The sequence below is a fragment of the Stegostoma tigrinum genome, chromosome 22, assembly GCF_030684315.1.
Source record: "Stegostoma tigrinum isolate sSteTig4 chromosome 22, sSteTig4.hap1, whole genome shotgun sequence".
NCBI lineage: Eukaryota > Metazoa > Chordata > Chondrichthyes > Orectolobiformes > Stegostomatidae > Stegostoma > Stegostoma tigrinum.
In genome coordinates this window covers 21,889,791-21,907,554 of record NC_081375.1, presented here as the reverse complement: position 1 = coordinate 21,907,554, position 17,764 = coordinate 21,889,791, and the positions used below count along the sequence as shown (strand labels likewise).

General features: G+C 41.0%; 1 protein-coding gene across 5 annotated transcripts in view; it reads left to right on the top strand.

Moving 5' to 3' along the window:
• The window catches only part of arsg (arylsulfatase G), a 129,661-nt gene that overhangs the window by 32,898 nt on the left and 78,999 nt on the right, over positions 1-17,764 (top strand). For all 5 annotated transcript variants that reach the window (XM_059653691.1, XM_059653692.1, XM_048555016.2 and 2 more), the window contains exons 4-7: positions 7,100-7,147; positions 11,178-11,289; positions 15,456-15,593; positions 17,007-17,203. In XM_059653691.1, the coding sequence (XP_059509674.1) occupies positions 7,100-7,147; positions 11,178-11,289; positions 15,456-15,593; positions 17,007-17,203 (495 nt within the window). The remainder of the gene's footprint in view (positions 1-7,099; positions 7,148-11,177; positions 11,290-15,455; positions 15,594-17,006; positions 17,204-17,764) is intronic.

Below are 17,764 nucleotides of genomic sequence, written 5' to 3'. Positions count from 1 at the left end.
TCTTCCATGACCAGGGAGAAATTAGTGATAATTCCCAGCATGGAAGTCAGAGTGAGTACTTTGCATCTCCAACTCACCACTTGCCCTCTGGCCTCTACCTTGGACAGCAGTAACCAAGATCTGGACAACATACCAGTCTGACCACATCATCGTGGCACATCTCTAACCTACTTAGAATACAGTTCCCCACGTCAATGCAGCACTTTGGGGTTTACAGCAAAGTGCCTACCTCATGGATTGGGGAAGATGCATTTCAAAGCTCCTTGCTTAAGCTCACTCACTTTGCAGTTACTTGGATACCCACAGCATCTCAGCCCTGTCTTGCCTTGCCATCTCATGCAGGCACAAAGCTAGCTTGTCATGATTTTCAGCAGAGGAGGCAATGGCCTTCTGGTATTATTGCTGGACTGTTAAACCAGAGACCCAGCTAATGGTCTGGTGTATTGATTGTAATGAGGTCAGCGAGGTGGACCTCATGACCATGACCTTTGTTGATTTCTGGAAAAATCCATCTAGTTCACTAATGCTGCTTAGGGAAGGAAACTGCCGTCCTTACCTGGTCTGGATTACATATGACTCCAGACCCAGCAATGTGTTTGACTCTTAACTGTCCTCTGAGATGGGCAATAAATAAATAGCCAGTGACGGCCTCATCCCATGAGTGATTAAAAAAAGGCAATAGTGATTCAAAGGGGTGCACATGTAGTTACACGATTCCAACTTACAGCATTTTCCAGCAGCTTATGTGACAAACAACTGCATGCGCTTCAGCCAAATCATGATGTCTCAAAGTCTAAGGGTAGTAACCTCACATCAGTCAGGAGGTCCCATAACAGGCAGTCAAGGGCAGTTTCCCATCTAAGTCAAGAAAGCTGGACACAGTTAGTCTGCCACTTGGGGTGGTTAGGATCCAGGGGTTCTGTACCAGCAAGAGGCATTAGGAAACCTGCGGTCCAGTGCAACCAATCAGGGGATTCACTGTACATCAGTTGGTGAGCTGCAAAGAGATCGTTTAGGGGTCCATTCACTCATCAAGAAGGGTTGTCCATCCAAATCGGTCAGGAAAATGGAACACAGTCAGTCCAATGGAAGCTGAGGGGGATTATCGCGGACCATTGATGCACTAGGGAAGATGGGAAGGCCAGTTGTAGGGATTAGAGGTGGCATGCTGGGATGCAGAGTGGCCAGTAATTATGAAAGGGAGGCACAATATAGGGTGCAAGATTGTAGTGCATCCTTGACATGGTTACTGTGGAAGGGAGGGCTTTATTCACAATCACAACCACCTCAGCTTTGACAGAAGAACAGTGCAGCACAATGGCTGACATGGTTAATGTAGGACTGGGGCGTGGGGAGTAGTAATATGAGTAAATGAAGACTTAAGAGTTGTATGGGAACATGCGGAAACTTAGTACTGATGGAATTGACAGGAAGTGCAACGAAGAAAGGAGACTGGAGGTTTGGGGAATCTCTCTCTCTCTACTGATTACCATGCTGAGTCTGTGACTCACAGTGCCAGGCATTGCCTTCCAACCTCATATATATAGTAAATAGAAAAGAAAAGTGACTTCGAGCACGCCCAGAGTGGGCAGGGTAAGTTTATTTTTTTCTGTCTGTGCATATGGGCTGTACTTGTAAGTGAAGTGATGCCTTTCAAAGGGGAAATTGCATTAATAATTTCAAACATAGTTATTTCTGTGAAGCAAAAATAATCACAGATAACCTTAAAAGTCCTATTGGTGGCCCAACTGTACAGAGATGATCCAAGCTTTCCTAGACTGCTCACTTTGGACTGTAGGTATTTGTCAACATACTGCTATATGCATTGCTACTTTTCTTGAGTAATTTGGGGTTTGGAGGACAGGGTTTCAGTAATCTTGCTGCAGTTATGTTCTCCTGTTGTATTTGTGTCTCAGGGCTTGTGCAGCATTCATTAGAATAAGGTCCCCCAATCAAAGGCCCATGTCAATGCATTCAGTGCCCCTTGTTGTTGGGGTTGTCTGTATTCCACTATTTGGAAGATTGTATTAAACCATTACTCATATGATGCTGATGCTGATAGCTCACATTACTAAGAACCAGTTCTGTTTCAAATATTCCCTGCACAGATTCATTGGAACAGTGGACGTCATTGTTGCTATGGCTATTGTGCTACGAAGATGTAGAGAGATAGAGGAGGAACAAACATACCAGCAAGCCCAAGACCAATATCAGCCTCCAGCAGCTGCTGAACAGCCTCCACATGAAGTGTCTGCAGCTGATGATCCCCTCACATTGTGAAATACATGCAGGAGGCCCAGAGGCAAATGCCCTTGCGGCCATTTCCTCCGGAATTAGCAAGGCACATTACTTTCACAGACTGAGAATACTCTGGGACACTATCACAGAACTACACAAACTGCTGCAGTGGGGCCTGCAACCTGAAGGGGAGGGTAGCCATCCTCACCTAGGTGCTATCAAGCTGATAACTCCACAAACTGTTTACACTGGCTGCTTCGAAACACCCCCTGAGGATTTACAAAGGATCTCTCAATCTTCAACCCACAAATGTATCAAGACTGTAACTGACCAATTTGTGCCACACCACAAAACTGTGTGTCATGTCCCGATGACAAAGTCAGTGCTTCTTCAGCCTGGGCAGTGGGCTTTGCCACCTGAGCTGGCTTCCCCTAGATGCTGTGCATTATAGACTGTATACATATTGCGATGCGAGCACTTGTATCATAGCAGCAAATTTCACCAATGGAAATTGATTCCATTTCATCAATGTACAAGTGATCTGTGATCACCAGTACCATATTTGGAAGTCTACATTGTGTACCCTAGGAGCTGACATGATTCCTAAATCCTTTCAAGAGTCAGATGCCTTTAAAAGGATGGTTACTGGGAGAACGGCAACTCTCTGCAACCATAGCATGGATACATTGCATTCCTTGACCAGATCTATCGAATAGCAGATGATAGACCTGATGAAAATGCGGTTCCAATTTTGGATCAGTCTGGTGAGTGACAGACAGAGTGTGCCACATAATCCTAAAATGATGTGCTCTGGAGCAGGCAACGAGGGGATATGATGGATTCTGAAGAGCTGTGAGAATGACAGCAGTCTGCCGAGGAGAAAGATGGGGACATTGAGCAGGAGAAACATCATCTTCGACAAGATAGAGTGCTGCAGGGTACAAGTAGTTAGCCATGACATAATTGACACCCAGTTCCAATAGACAGGAGCTGGCACCACTGATCTTTCATTGACTATACATTTGTTGTTGTTCAAAAGATAAATGGTTTGGTTTATTCTCAGAAACAATTGCAGTTTTATCATTTGTTCTTTCTTCATTTTTTTTGTTGTTGAATAAAAGTTAACATTTTCAACTGTTTGTGGGCTGTCAATCATGCGATGCTCCCACACTGAATAGTGAGAAGATGTTACATCATGTTGTGTATTTGGGAAAGAATAGCACCCCATTAGACAGTGTTCTAAGATAGGATGGTAGTAAGGACAGGTAACCTGTATGTAAAATAGCAATACACTTCTGCACATGAACTTGCATTTGTCATGCATTTCTACCTGTACTATCTATGAGCCCTCAGAAGCTTTTCTGTACCCCTTCCACTAATACATGCACTGCACACAGCTGGGTTTTAGCTATATACTTGAGCCAGGAATCCCAGGAGGCACCAGCAGCGTAGAGCACTTCTGTCATTGCTGAGCACCCGATTATGCAAGGTGGTGCATACATAATAAGGCAAGCTGCAGAAAATTTTTTGAGAATTTGCTAGAACTCATGAAGAGAAACCTTCCAAAAACTCCTCAAGCTGAACACTCGCCAATATTTCAAAAACTCCGCCCCCATGTCGTATCCACTTACTGGGCATAGCAAATCTGACAAGTTTTCTTTGACAGTTCTGCTGACTGACCATGATTAACAAATTGCTTGTTGTGGCATACAAATAAGGCATATCAACTATTCCCAAATATGAGTTGTTCCCAGCCACTCAAAAGGAATACACATTGCAATAGTAACAGCAATATATAATTTAAGTACCTTGCAAGGAACCACAATGTTCAAATTAATCCATCTTCAAACATTCGCAATTGCAGAATGCCTGTAGTAGAAAAAACGTTTACCTTCTCTAACCCAAAAGCCTAGATATAACATATATTTGAGTACTCAGGTTAGATGAGGATACAACACAGATCAGGTCTGTATGCCTGACAGATTACATTTTTAAACTCTCATCTATTGGGCTTACCAAGCTATTTATCGTCCTTGTTTCGAAATTTGAATTTTAGGATTCGGGTCACAGGAATTTCAGAATGCAAAGAGATAAACTTTTTATCAAATGTCCCTGAATCCACTTTGTTTACAATAAGATAGTAGAGTACTTCATGTATTCCAGAGCACTAACTATTTTAATTCTTAAGGACAGCACAGTACTTATATTGATGTATTGAGTGTATGTTCATATCTTTATGATTATAAGATAGAACTTGCATGGTGTTGGTGTTACAGAAATAATTTAAAATCTACATGATTGTCCTTGGTGTAATGTTTTGCTTAATGTAAAAAAAAATAATCAGGCTTATGTTCTTTCCCCTAGTTTTGCAGCAAAGAGTTGCAGAGCATAAATGTTTCATCTGTGGAGGGATTGAGTTTACCACTGTAATCTGTAAAGTAAAATCTCAGAGGTTAGAGTGCTGCTTGTGAACCAGGGGAGTGAAGAATCCTCACCCCTGACCTTCAAACAAAGCTCATGTTGCAATTGATCACTGGCCTTGAGCTTCGAAACTGTCTTGCTGAGTCTGACCCAATTTACTCTTCTTCACCTGCCAAACCTCACATATCTTCACAATCTTTCCCAGTTCAGTACAGAGAACATGTTTCGTATGATCTCCTGGACTAGTTTCAGTCATCTATGTGATTTGGATTTCTTCCCCCTTTATTGGGCCTTGCACTAAAATACTTTGAGCAGATGATATCACTGAAGAGTTGGACATTCCGAGTCAAGATGCTGCAGCTAGGATGAATGTGAAGCAGATCTCGTGGATATGCTTGCCTGTTCCTGTCAATTTGTATCAATTGGGGATGCTAGCATGGTGATAATGATGAAATAATAATACAGGACTCAAAATCTAAGGACCTTGAGTTAGTGCTTTAGCAACAAAATTTCAAATCCCACATTTGGTGCTGGGGAAATTTAAATTTAATAAAACTAGGAAAATGATTGTCACAGTGATGGGAGCACTGTATTGTACAGGTAGAAAGGAGCGGCTGTCAGAGGTCTCACTACTGACTATATTGACTCAGGTTAACATAGGTAAGGAAATCTCCTGCTGATTACTAGTTACTGAGTCCCCTCAGCAATAGCACCACAACTGAGCATGCTGGTGAAGTCCTGAATGTTTTCCATAATGGGACTGCTGAGGGTGATAGAAGTTGTTACATGGGTGAAAACCTATTTGGCCTTGCCCTCAACAGTCTACCTACCAGAGAGATGTCTAACCAGAGAGTATTGCTAGAAATGACCATTTCGGAGCCCATAAGGCCAGGAGGCCTACGAACAGAAGTGGCCCATTCGACCCATTGCATCTGCATGCTATTCAATGAGATCATTGCGATCTGATAATCATCAACCCAACTTTATTGCTTTTTCTCCCATAACTCTTGATTCCCTCACTGATTGAAAATCTGTCCATCTCAGCCTTGAATAAACTTAATGACCCAGTTGCTACATTTTTTGTAGAAGTCCACAGATGCATCATCCTCTGAGAGAAGAATTTCATACTCAACTCTGACCTAACTGGGCAGCTGCTTGCTATGAGCTGACTCCCTCTGATCCTAGACTCTCCCACAAATGGGAAACACCCTCTCCACATCTATCAGGTCAAGCTTCCAGTGAATCTTGTAAGTTTCATTAAGATTGCCTCTCATTCTTTTAAACTCCAATGAGTACAAGCCCAACCTTCTGAGCTACTCTTCATAAAACAATCCCTCCATATCCAGGTTCAACCTATTAATCCTTTTCTGGATTACTGACAATACGAGTATATCTTTCCTTACATAAGAAAGGGAAGCAAAACTGTTCAGTCTATTCTAGGTGTAATCTGATTAGTGTCTTATATAGTTTAAGCAAAATTTCCCTATTTTTCTAATCCATTCCCTTGAGATCCTTGTGCAGTCGAAATACCCTCCATCAAGTTATCTGGTGTTACCACAATTCTAAATAGTATAGTTTCAGAATTGATCCAGCAACTCAAAACTGAACATTATGAGGCAGCAGGAGAATGTTATTCAACCACCATCTATAACGTCATGACCTGGCACATCTTTCACTGTACATTATTGTCAAGGTATGGATGAGCCCTGGTTCAACGATCTATATGGGAGAGCTTACCAGGAACAGCATCAGGCATTCCAGCCATAACACAGAACTGTATGCATTTCTTTTAAGTTCCTGGGATTGTAATCAAGGCCAACATTTGTTGGCCATCCTTAACCGGTCTTGAGAAAGTGATAATGAGTCACCATCTTGAACTGCTGCGGTCTATATGATGTCAGTACATCCATAATGATGTTGCAAAGTGAAGTGGTCCCAGGATTTTGACTCACCAGCAGTGAAAGAACAGAAATGTAGTTCACATATCAGGATAATGTGTAGCTTAGAGGAGAACTTGCAGGATTTGATATTCCCATGCATCTGCTACCCTTATTCTTCTATGTAGTAGATGGGGTGCAGATCAAGTGGATTGATCAACTGGATGTTGTGCTTCTTAAATGTTATTTGATCTGCACTCATCCAGGCACACAGAGTAAATTCCATTATACACCTCATTTGTGCCATGTAGATGATGGACAATCTTTTGGGATGTCTCGAGTTGTGTAAACTGTTGCAGAATTGTCAGCCCCTGATCTGCTGCTTTTGCTGCAGTGACAAATGTACAATATAGCTGGTCAAATCAAGTTTCAATAACTGGATGTTTTAGGTATGTAGCATTTGAAGGATATGAAGTTAGCAAATTAAAATGTAGTTAAATTTAAACTGCTGAATTTGTGCCTTGTAAATAAAACTTTCATGTACTCTTTCTTCTTTTGCTCAGGTAAATGGCATCTTGGACATCATGGCTATTACCATCCAAATTTTCGTGGTAAGGAAGCCTTCTGTCAGAAATTGAGTACAAAGCTGAGTTTTATTTAATTTTATAAACTATATGTGATTTTGATGCCATATGATTAAGTACTGTGTCCAGTTCTGGTTGCCCTATCACAGGAAGGATGTTATTAAACTGGGGATGTTTCAGAAAAGATGCACCAGGGTTTGAGTCATAAGGATAGGCTGGAACTTCTTTCATTGGAGCATATGAGTTTGAGCGGTGACCTTATTGAGGTTTATAAAATCATGCGGGGCGTGGATAGGTGAATAGCAAAGGTTTTTTCCCTCGGGTGGGGGAGTTGAAAACCAGGAGGCACATTTTTTAAGGTGAGAGGAGAAAGATTTAAAAAGGACATGAGGGACAACTTTTTTTTTGTACACAGAGTGTGGTTAGCGTATGGAATGAACTGCCAGAGAAAGTGGTGGATGCAGGTACATTTGCAATGTTTAAAAGACATTTGAATAAATTCATGATTATGAAAGGTTTGAAGAGATATAGGCCAAGTGCAGGCAGGTGAAGCTAGTTTAGATCGGGAACATGGTTGGTGTTGACTGATTGGACCCTGTTGTATGACTGACTCCATAACTGATAAGTGAACTAATGTATTATATTAAAGATCTGTGATACATAGTTTTGATGTTTTGCAGAAAATCCCCTTTTTGTAACAGGTTGCATTTCAAGTACAAGCAACTGCCTTCCATCGCAAAATAGTGAACTCAGCTTTCCGCAAATGCGGAGTAAGCAATACAAAACTCTACAACATGTAAAGGTCATTGTGTCTGTCGCCATCAGCCATTAGGGAAATGTTCTGAGATACCAAATTGCATGCAGCACAAAAAGAGTAAACCTGAGTGACATTATATTCAGAACAAGGAAGTTATTAATGACTGTTCCAGCTTACAAATATCTAGCTTTTAAAATTCTTCAGATGTGGTGCTGACGAAGAGAGCACCTCCACTAAGTATGGAAAAGTTGAATCAAGTTTACAGTTAAATTATTTTAAATTCAACCTTCCTGTCTTATGGGAAGTCATGGTGATTAATGAGAGCACTACACAGAGGACAGGAAATGCGAATCTGATGCTTATTTAACTGATGTTTCATGTGTAAAAGTAGGCAACCGGCCACTAACTTCCGGCAAAGCAATTGGAACTTCTATAAAATTTGTGACGAAACTATGACTCATCAAGTTGTTGAATAAAGCCCGGTATTATTTTTAAACAAACAATGACATTTTCATCCTTAATATTAGCAATCGCTTCCCTATGCTTAGATTAGATTAGATTCCCTACAGTGTGGAAACAGGCCCTTCAGCCCAACAAGTCCACACTGCCCTTTTGAAGCATCTCACCCAGACCCATCCCCCTATAACCCACACACTCCTGAACACTACGGGCAATTTCTCATGGCCAATCCACCTAGCCTGCACATCTTTGGACTGTGGGAGGAAACCGGAGCACCCAGAGGAAACCCACGCAGACACGGGGAGAATAAAGAACAAAGAACAAAGAAAGTTACAGCACAGGAACAGGCCCTTCGGCCCTCCAAGCCTGCGCCGATCAAGATCCTCTGTCTAACCTGTCATCTATTTTCTAATGGTCTGTGTCCATTTGCTCCCTGCCTATCCATGTACCTGTCCAAATATATCTTAAAAGACGCTAACGTGTTTGCGTCTACCACCTCCGCTGGCAACGCATTCCAGGCACCCACCAGCCTCTGTGTAAAGAACTTTCCATGCATATCTCCCTTAAACCTTCCTTCTCTCACCTTGAACTCATGACCCCTATATGTGCAAACTCCACACAGACAGTTGCCCAAGGCTGGAATCGAACCCAGGTTCCTGGTGCTGTGAGGCTGCAGTGCTAACCACTGAGCCACCGTGTTGCCCCAGTAGTGCCGTTTAGTAGTAAAAATAGTTAGATTTTCCTTGAGAAAGCTTCCTTTTTTGAGTGGAGTGGAGGTGATGTGACAAAAAGGAAATTGGGCAGTGAGATGTAGCCAAATCTGCTGTGATAGTTAGACATCACAGTTTGTTATTATGATCCGATTATGATCCTGATTTGCTTGCTTGAAGCTTTAAAATCACACTTAAATGAAGTGGGAAGATGCATATGTTCCAGGACTCACCTGTGTCCCTGCCTGTTGATTACTCTGGAAAATAACTGTCATGGTAATGCTAATGATGCTGAACCTTGATGATCCATAAATGGCAAGAGATTGGAAAGGTGATAAGTCACATTGGAAGAAGATGCTGCTCAAAAGCCCTTCATATCCCTCTTCTCCTTTCAAGGCTTCTTTAAAATCTACCTTATGGATCAGTTTGTTTTTCAGGGTGAGTTAACCTAACCCACTGACTTTTGAGGGAAGTAAAATTGGTTTGGCATCCAGTCTTTTCAGTATCTTGCAGGTTCAATTAGGTTGACATTTCCCTTTAGAAGATACAAGGCATGATAACCAATTTTCCCAGATAGTATTCATTTCATCATTTACCACCTATTATGTTTGATGTAGCATTCAGCCATGTCTGACCCATCTCCCACATTTCTGCCGTCACCCATCTCCTCCTTCCCAGAAAAATAATAGGTGTTTCCCTTGTCCTTACTTTCCATACCATCAGTCTCTGCCTTCAAAGGATCATCTGCTGCCATTTCTGCCAATTTCAGCAAGACGCCTCCAGGAAACTCGTTCTTACTTTCCCCGCCATGGTCAGCATTCTGCAGGGACCGTTTTCTCTGTGATACCCTGGTCCTCCCCTCCATCACTCCTATCACTTCCTTGCTCCTCCATGGCACCTTCCTATACAACCACACTTAACCTTCACCTTCTTTTTCATGGAGTCCAAGGCTTCACATACACCTTGCAGGTGAAGCAGTGTTTTTCTGTACTTCTTTCAGTGTAATTTACAGTATTTGTTGTTCATAGTCTTTACATTGGTGAGACCAAACACAGATTAGGTGACCACTGTCGTATGTCTCCACTCTGTCTGTAGGAATGACCCTCATCTCCCAGTTGCATATTATTTCAACAAACCATGTTGCTATCATGCTAATACTTCTGCCTTGGGCTTTTTGCGATATTCTAGTGAAATACAGTGCAAACTTGAGAAATAACACGTCATTTTTTGTAGAGGCACTTTACAGCTTTGAGCTCCCAATATTGAATTCCATAATTTCAGAAGTTGATCATGTAATGACTGTTCTCAATTTGTCTTACATTCGCTTCCCTCCTCCCTCACACAATCTTGCCTTGTTTACTTTTGCTCCTAGTATAGATATTACATTCCCTGCTTTTCACATCTTAACTTACCCATTTCATGTCTCAGTTTCTTTTTTTCCACCATTAACAACCCCTTTGTCTTTTGCACTGGGCTTCTACTTCTGTCAAAAGTGCATAGGAAAACATTTTGCAACACCTTTCAGTTCTGAAGAAGTCATGAAGGATTTGAATCATTAATTCTGTTCCTCTATCCACAGATGCTGCCAGACCTGCTGAGTTTCTCTAGCATTCTGTGTTTGTTTGAAAGATATTTCATCTGGAACATGGAGCTTATCTATAGTTCATTGTTGACAGCCTTGGTAAGTCAAATCAACCTAGTGCTTATTCAGTTTATGACTGATAATCTTCCCGTCGATGGTTTGTGTCTGCTAATTTCTGACAAAATAGAGTTAATCATACCCAGAAGTTGCTTCTAGCAACTTGATCTCTGAGCCAATTAGAACAATTCAAGGATATCAAAGCAAAATATGATGGGTGCTGGAAATCTGAAATAAAAAAAACAAAAAGTGCTGGAACACTTTCAGGTCTGGCAGTATCAATGTGGGGGTTGGGAATCCAGTAAAAGAGAAATGTTTTACCCAAGGCCATTGACTTGAAATATGAAGACAGTTTCTCCGAAGACATATTTGGTAAATATGATGTTCGTGAAAAACAAACAAAACAAATGGAACAAGTTCTAGACACCATCACTGCTGAAGCACTATAAGACATGGTTAGTTTTTAGATAACTCTGTTGTGCTTTGTTACAGGCTTTGACTACTATTTTGGAATACCATACAGTAATGATATGGGTTGCACGGATGATCCTGGGTACAATGTTCCTCCATGCCTACCTTGTCCTCGGGATTCTGATATACAAAGGTAATGTAGTTAAAAGATGGTTGTCATAACTATAGATTATTCTTTCATGCCTGTTTTTTCAATTATGCCTGGTTTGCAATTCAAGAAAATTGTGAATCACTGCTTGTTAGTTCAGTATTATTAAAACTTAGATATTTGCTGTGGAAAATACACATCTTTTTTAAGGTCTTAGCAAAAATTTGTAGCTCAGGTTGTGGATGTGGTTGTTCGTTTGCTTGCCAAGCCAATTGTTCCATAGTGTGCGGACGTTTCATTACCATTCTAAGCAACATCATCAGTGCAACTCAGGGACACTAGCACAGCATTAAAAAACCTTTTCATTAACTTATTTTGTATTAATAGTTGTTATTATTTGCATATATGACAGTGACAGGAATAAAACAATCCATAGGAATATTTTCTCCCATCTGAAGCTACTAACTGAATTTGGAATTTGGTTTAATCTGTATTCATCTTAGTTCTACTTTTCCTTTTGTGGACCTTGGTGAAAATCTTTAACAGGTAATTCAACTTTTGTGCATTGGCTACAATTCTGTTGATGAAAGTCTTGTTTCTGAGTCAGATGTTGTGGGTTTGAGTTCCAGAACTGTAGCTCAACAACCTAGGTGGGTACTTCAGTGCAGTACGAAGGAGTGCTGCACTGTCATCAGTGCTGGCTTTCAGATGAGATGTTAAGGCGAAGCTCCACCTACCCTCTCAGGTAAATCCAGAAGATCCCAGAGTACAATTCTGAAGAGAGGCAGGGAAGTTAACCCTCGTACTTTGACTTGTATTTATCTGTCAGAATCAACAGCACAAAGCCATAAACTGGTCATTGTAGTTTCTGGGAGGTTATTGTGCACAGATAAACTAACACATTTTCTACATTACAGTAGGAACTATGATTCAAAAATTGCTAAGTGGATACAAAAAGCAATGCATGATGGTCATGAAGGTGCTGTAAAAGGCAAATATTTCTCTGAGTAACTTCACAACTCTCTGACCCTTTTATTACTTAATATCTGTGCATCATATTGGATAAGTGGCAGGAACTCCATCTAATTCTTCTCCACTGAAGGGACTCTGGCCGTTTGCGTCTCTGTTGATGCCCTGACTGAGTTCTGCCTCCTGAGCAAGCAATAAGCCATAAGCTGCAAAATTCTAAAGAGGCCTTTTCAATTGGATGGAGATTTTATATCCATTGTTTATCTTCCAAAGAATCTGGATAAACAGGAGTGAGTTAAATGCTGAATAAAACCTGAAAGAACTGCAGATACTTGAAATCAGAAGCAAAAACAGAAACTTCTGGAAAACCGGCTAAATTCAGGTCCAGCGACAGCGTTCTGAGGAAGGGTCGCTGGACCTGAAATGTTAACTCTGATGCTGTACACAAATGCTGAGCTTTTCCAGAAATTTCTGTTTTTGTAATCAGTAGTGAGGTTTGAGACAAATTACAGGGCTATAATTCAGTTGAGTAATCTCCTGACATCAGAAGCTATTAAACGGAGGTTAAAATTGTTGATAAGTGACCATTTACTAAGCTCTTTGGTAGGAGCAACATTTGTTGTAAGGAATTTTCTTATAAGTAAATTTTGTTCTTCAGTAACAAGGATTGCCCATGTAAAATATTACAGCAGCGGTGAAGGAGAAGTTCTGAGGAAATTAACTTCCAGTATGATACAATAGCATGTATGGACTTATATTTGATAGTTCTGGAATCTTAATTGCAGGGATCATGATGCTCAGCTCACCTATGTCCATTGGCTGCTATGCAAACAGCATGTCAATTTCATGCTGCCTATGTTCTGAATGCTTTCAGTGTCTAGCGAAGGTAAACCACACTGTTGATTGGTTGGGAGCCAAACAGGTAGCCAGTATCAGCTGTGACTAGCACCAATTTAAGCTAATCTGCAGTGTTTAAAGCTAGCTTGCATCTAACAGGCAGATCAGAGACTGGGAATTTTGCAATGAGTAACTCACCTCCTGACTCCTCTAAGTCTCTCCACTGTCTACAAGGTACAAGTCCAGAGAGTGATGGAATGCTCTCCACTAACCCAATTGAGTGCAGCTGCAACAACACTCAAGAAACTTATTGCAACCTGAGACAAAACAACCTGCTTGATTAACAGCCCATCCGCCGACTTAAACATTCACTGTCTCCCTGCAAAGTGGCAGCAATGTGTACTGTCTCCAAGCTGCATTCGGCTACTCACCAAGGTTCCTTCAGCAGCATCTTCCAAACCTGTAACCTTTCCAACCTGGAAGGACAAAGACAGTGGAACATCACCACTTGCAGATTCACCTCCACATCAATTTGAACTTGGGTTCCCTGGTGCTTGGTCAAAACCTGGATCTCCCTGTCAGCACTTTATACAGTCCATCTGATGTAGACGCCTATATAGATACACTAAAAAGGCCCACAAGGAATGAGCAGTAAATGCTGCCTTTGCCAGCAACACTGACCTTTATTTTGATTCATTGAATGTAAGAGGAGGACAGTATTAGGTTGAAAAGGGGAGGGACCATGGTAATAGGGCAGCACGGTGGCTCAGTGTTTAGCACTGCAGCCTCACAGCGCCAGGGACCCGGGTTCGATTCCAGCCTCGGGTAACTGTCTGTGTGGAGTTTGCGCATTCTCCCCATGTCTGCGTGGGTTTCCTCCGGGTGCTTCGGTTTCCTCCCACAGTCCAAAGATGTGCAGGCTAGGTGGATTGGCCATGCTAAATTGCCCGTATTGTTCAGGGATGTGTGGGTTATAGGGGAATGGGTCTGGGTGGGATGTTCCAAGGGGCGGTGTGGACTTGTTGGGCTGCAGGGCCTGTTTCCACACTGTAGGGAATCTAGTCTAATCTAATCTAATTGAAATTAAGGTATAGTTACAAATTTAAAATCAGATATTGTCAAGAACCTGGATTAGAGGAACACAGTATCTCAGAGAGTTGTGGAGCCGGAGGAGATTACAAGGATAGGAAGGAACAAGATTAGAGGGATTAAAAACAAGATGAGGATTTTAAAATTGACGCATTTCTTTCTCAGTGTAGATCAATGGGCACAGTGGTGATGGTTGAATATATCTTGATGTAAGTTAAGACATGAGCAGTAGAGATTACGATGTCCTTAAATTTACCAAGATTAAATGACGGAGGCTGACTGAGAGTGCATTAAAGAAAACAATTCTAGAGGAAAAATTGTTTGAATAATGGTTTCAGTGGCAAATGAGTTAAGGTGGAGTTGGCAAACATTACACAGCCAAAAGTAAGTATACTTTGTGATGGCATGGGTATGTGGTTGCTAGCTCACTGGGTTGTGAATTGTCTGGATCAGCAAAATACACCTTGTCTGGGAGGGAGTTGGGGCCTGATTTTAAATCTGTATGGGATGGATTTTTAATGAGTTAAAATCTCACCTTGGAGTCAGTGGCTATGCAATAGATTATGGAAGTAGCTTCAGGCAATAGCTTAAATCTTCCAAATATTTTGTTGGAGGACATCTTGCTCATCCTGGATGTCTGGCAAGCAAACTGATAATCTCTTTTGGCAATCACTTGCTAATGAGTACGATTGTCCACCTAGGAAATTCCATGGTACTGCTCATGGGTTCTGTAGGTTCTTGTGTGGCAGGTGAATCCTCAGATGACACCAGAGATAACTGTGAGATGGGGAAGAGAAACCATTGCAGTAAATTCTCTGACTTTGATTCAAAAAAAAAGTATAACAGCAACCACAGCAGCCCCTATTCAACAGAGCAGCAGTAGAGAGGCATTGGAGGAAGAGAGCACGATCTATTCTGTTAAAGACTGTAGGCAAGTGAAGAAAGAGGAGGAGGGATAGTTTACCTTCCTCACAGTCATACAGATTAGCATTTGTGATTTTAAAACTTGTTTTAGTTCTGTGGTGGCGCAGAAACCTGTTTGAGGGGTTCATATATAGAGTTCTGGAAAATATTGACTGGGATTTTGGATGTAACATTGGATTCAAGGACTTTAGAGACAGAATGAAGGTTCAGGTTTGTGATATTTGTGTAGCTTGTGCTTGTCAGCTAAGGGTGTAATCCTAAATTCAGCATTTTGAAAATATTGCTTATAACTGTGTCAGAGTTTATATGGTAAATGTCTTTTGAATTGCAAATCTTTCTGAATGTCTTATCTGATATCAAGACTAAACCAGCATGTTTTGCTTTCTGTCTAGCTGTAGACGCAACACATGTACCACAGGTATAGCAGTGCCACTCCTTGAAAACCAAAAGATAATAGAACAACCAGTCAATCTCAGCAGCCTGGCAGAGAGATATGCAGAAAAAGCTATACAATTCATCCAGAAGGCAAGGTGAGTGGAAGTCCGTTATTTATTGAGGTGAGGGAATGATGACATCCAATGCTGTAATTCACTGAAAATAATCTGCACCCAAGTAAATCATCACCTATAGTCACTGTGAATTGATACGATGAAAACAGAAGTCACAAAACTACCCAGCACAATCTCAGGTCATGATGTTAATAATATGCTACAGGTATGTGTCGTTGAGTACACAGCATGCTGCTTTCATTTTCTTGCGGCAGGCATTGCACCTCCTTTAGCAGTGGTTGAATGTCAGGTTCAAGTCAGATATCTACCCATTAGGACTGAGGTGATAAGTGGCACAAGAAACTAGGGAATGCATTAGTACACGTTAGATCAGTTTTACTTTGATCACAAAGTTATCTTTCCTTGCAAAGCCGATTTTTAAAATATATTTTGCTCAACAGCTTATTAACCTCTTCCCCCAGAAATAGACCGCCACAGGTGAGTTGCTCCCTTATAACCCAACCAAATAATTGCTTCTGCCGACCGTGATTTAGCACAGGGACGTTGCAGAATGGGGAGCAGAGATAGCAAAGCTGAAATTAAATTTCCTTTGCCTGATGTCCAAGTTTGTCAGGCGCTGATGCTTTTAGTGTATGCTGCCTCTGAACATGTTTTTGGTTTAGAGCCTAGCAATCCTGAACACTGTGAAATTAACTATTCTGTGCAGAATTTAAGGGAGGATTGAATGATTGCAAGGGCTTGATTATTATTAATTATCAAGATATTATTAATGTGCGTAATTAAGATTGTATATAGCTTTGCAATGTAAGTAATTGTCCACATATACTTCATTAATAATTTAATCCACTTTAAAGCTATGGCCCTGGGGAAGATGAGAATTTGGAAAAGAATGGATCATGGACACTGCTGGGTGAAAAATCAGTTTTTTTGAGTCATTTGTTTCTCATTCCCCATATTCAATGGGGAGATAAGAGAGGGAACCTTTCCTAATTCAAAGATTGCTGAGGAGAATCATGGTGTTTGAAATTTGGTATCTTTTCTGCGTTGCTCAGTAATTTACACGTAGCATATATATATAAAATATAAATAAATAAATATATACACACATGTATCTTCCAGATTTAGAATGATTTGTTGATTTCTATTTTATGCCGATGAAGCAGCTTGAGGCTCCCCCAGATTCACTTATTTTACATACACTGGAGCTCATGTCCATTAAATGGTATCAGAGGCTCTTGTACCATCAGTTAGATCTTAATTTGACCTGATATTTGAAAAGTAAGAAAGCTGATCTGAACATTAGGCAAACTTTCCGTGTTATCAGATTGCTTACGTCATCAAGGCCTTAGTTGCCACATTGTCAGATTGCACTTTTTAAAAAAAAGTCTTCATTATCTCCTGATCCTGTTGACTTTCCTGCTCTGTTTTTCTCAGGGAGAGTTTACATCCATTCTTCTTGTACTTTGCCCCGGCCCACATGCATGTTCCTTTACAGTATAATTCTCGATATGCTAACACTTCCAAACGTGGTCCATATGGAGACAGTCTACGAGAGCTGGACCACGTCATTGGGCAATTACTGGAAGCAGTTAATACAGATGTTCACAAAAACACACTTGTGTGGTTTGCTGGTATGTAGCTACAGTTCTGTTACTTTGAAATCTTATAAGTAGTCGTCAGTGAAGTTGATGTCGATCTTGTTTCCGCTGAAGATACAGCGTAGCATTTCTCTGTTCTTTCTCATAGGCCCTGGGCCATTCCCCAGTAGAGTGCGAATGTTGGTGGCCTGCTTCCCCTGTCTACATCATACTCTTAACTATTCACTCAATGTTACACAAACTGCTCTCCTTTTTTTTTCTGAGGTACTTCGCAGTAAAATGCATGCACTCAGTATTTCCAGTAGTTTTACTGGAGAATGCATGGCAGTTCATTTCTAAATTGCATTCTTGGCATGTTCACTCTGTTCTTTCATTCTGTACCAGAAACACAGAAATTGGATTAAAGTAAACCTGACTTTTGTCCATTGCCAATTTATCCTTCATGACATACACATGAAAGTTTTAAAAATCACCTTGGGTTGAACAAGTCTGCATCATTCACTCACCCTTACCCAACTTTGTAAAGACAAAATACTGTAAGTGTTGAAAATCTGAGATAAGGACAGAAACTACTAGAAATACTCAGCAGAGATA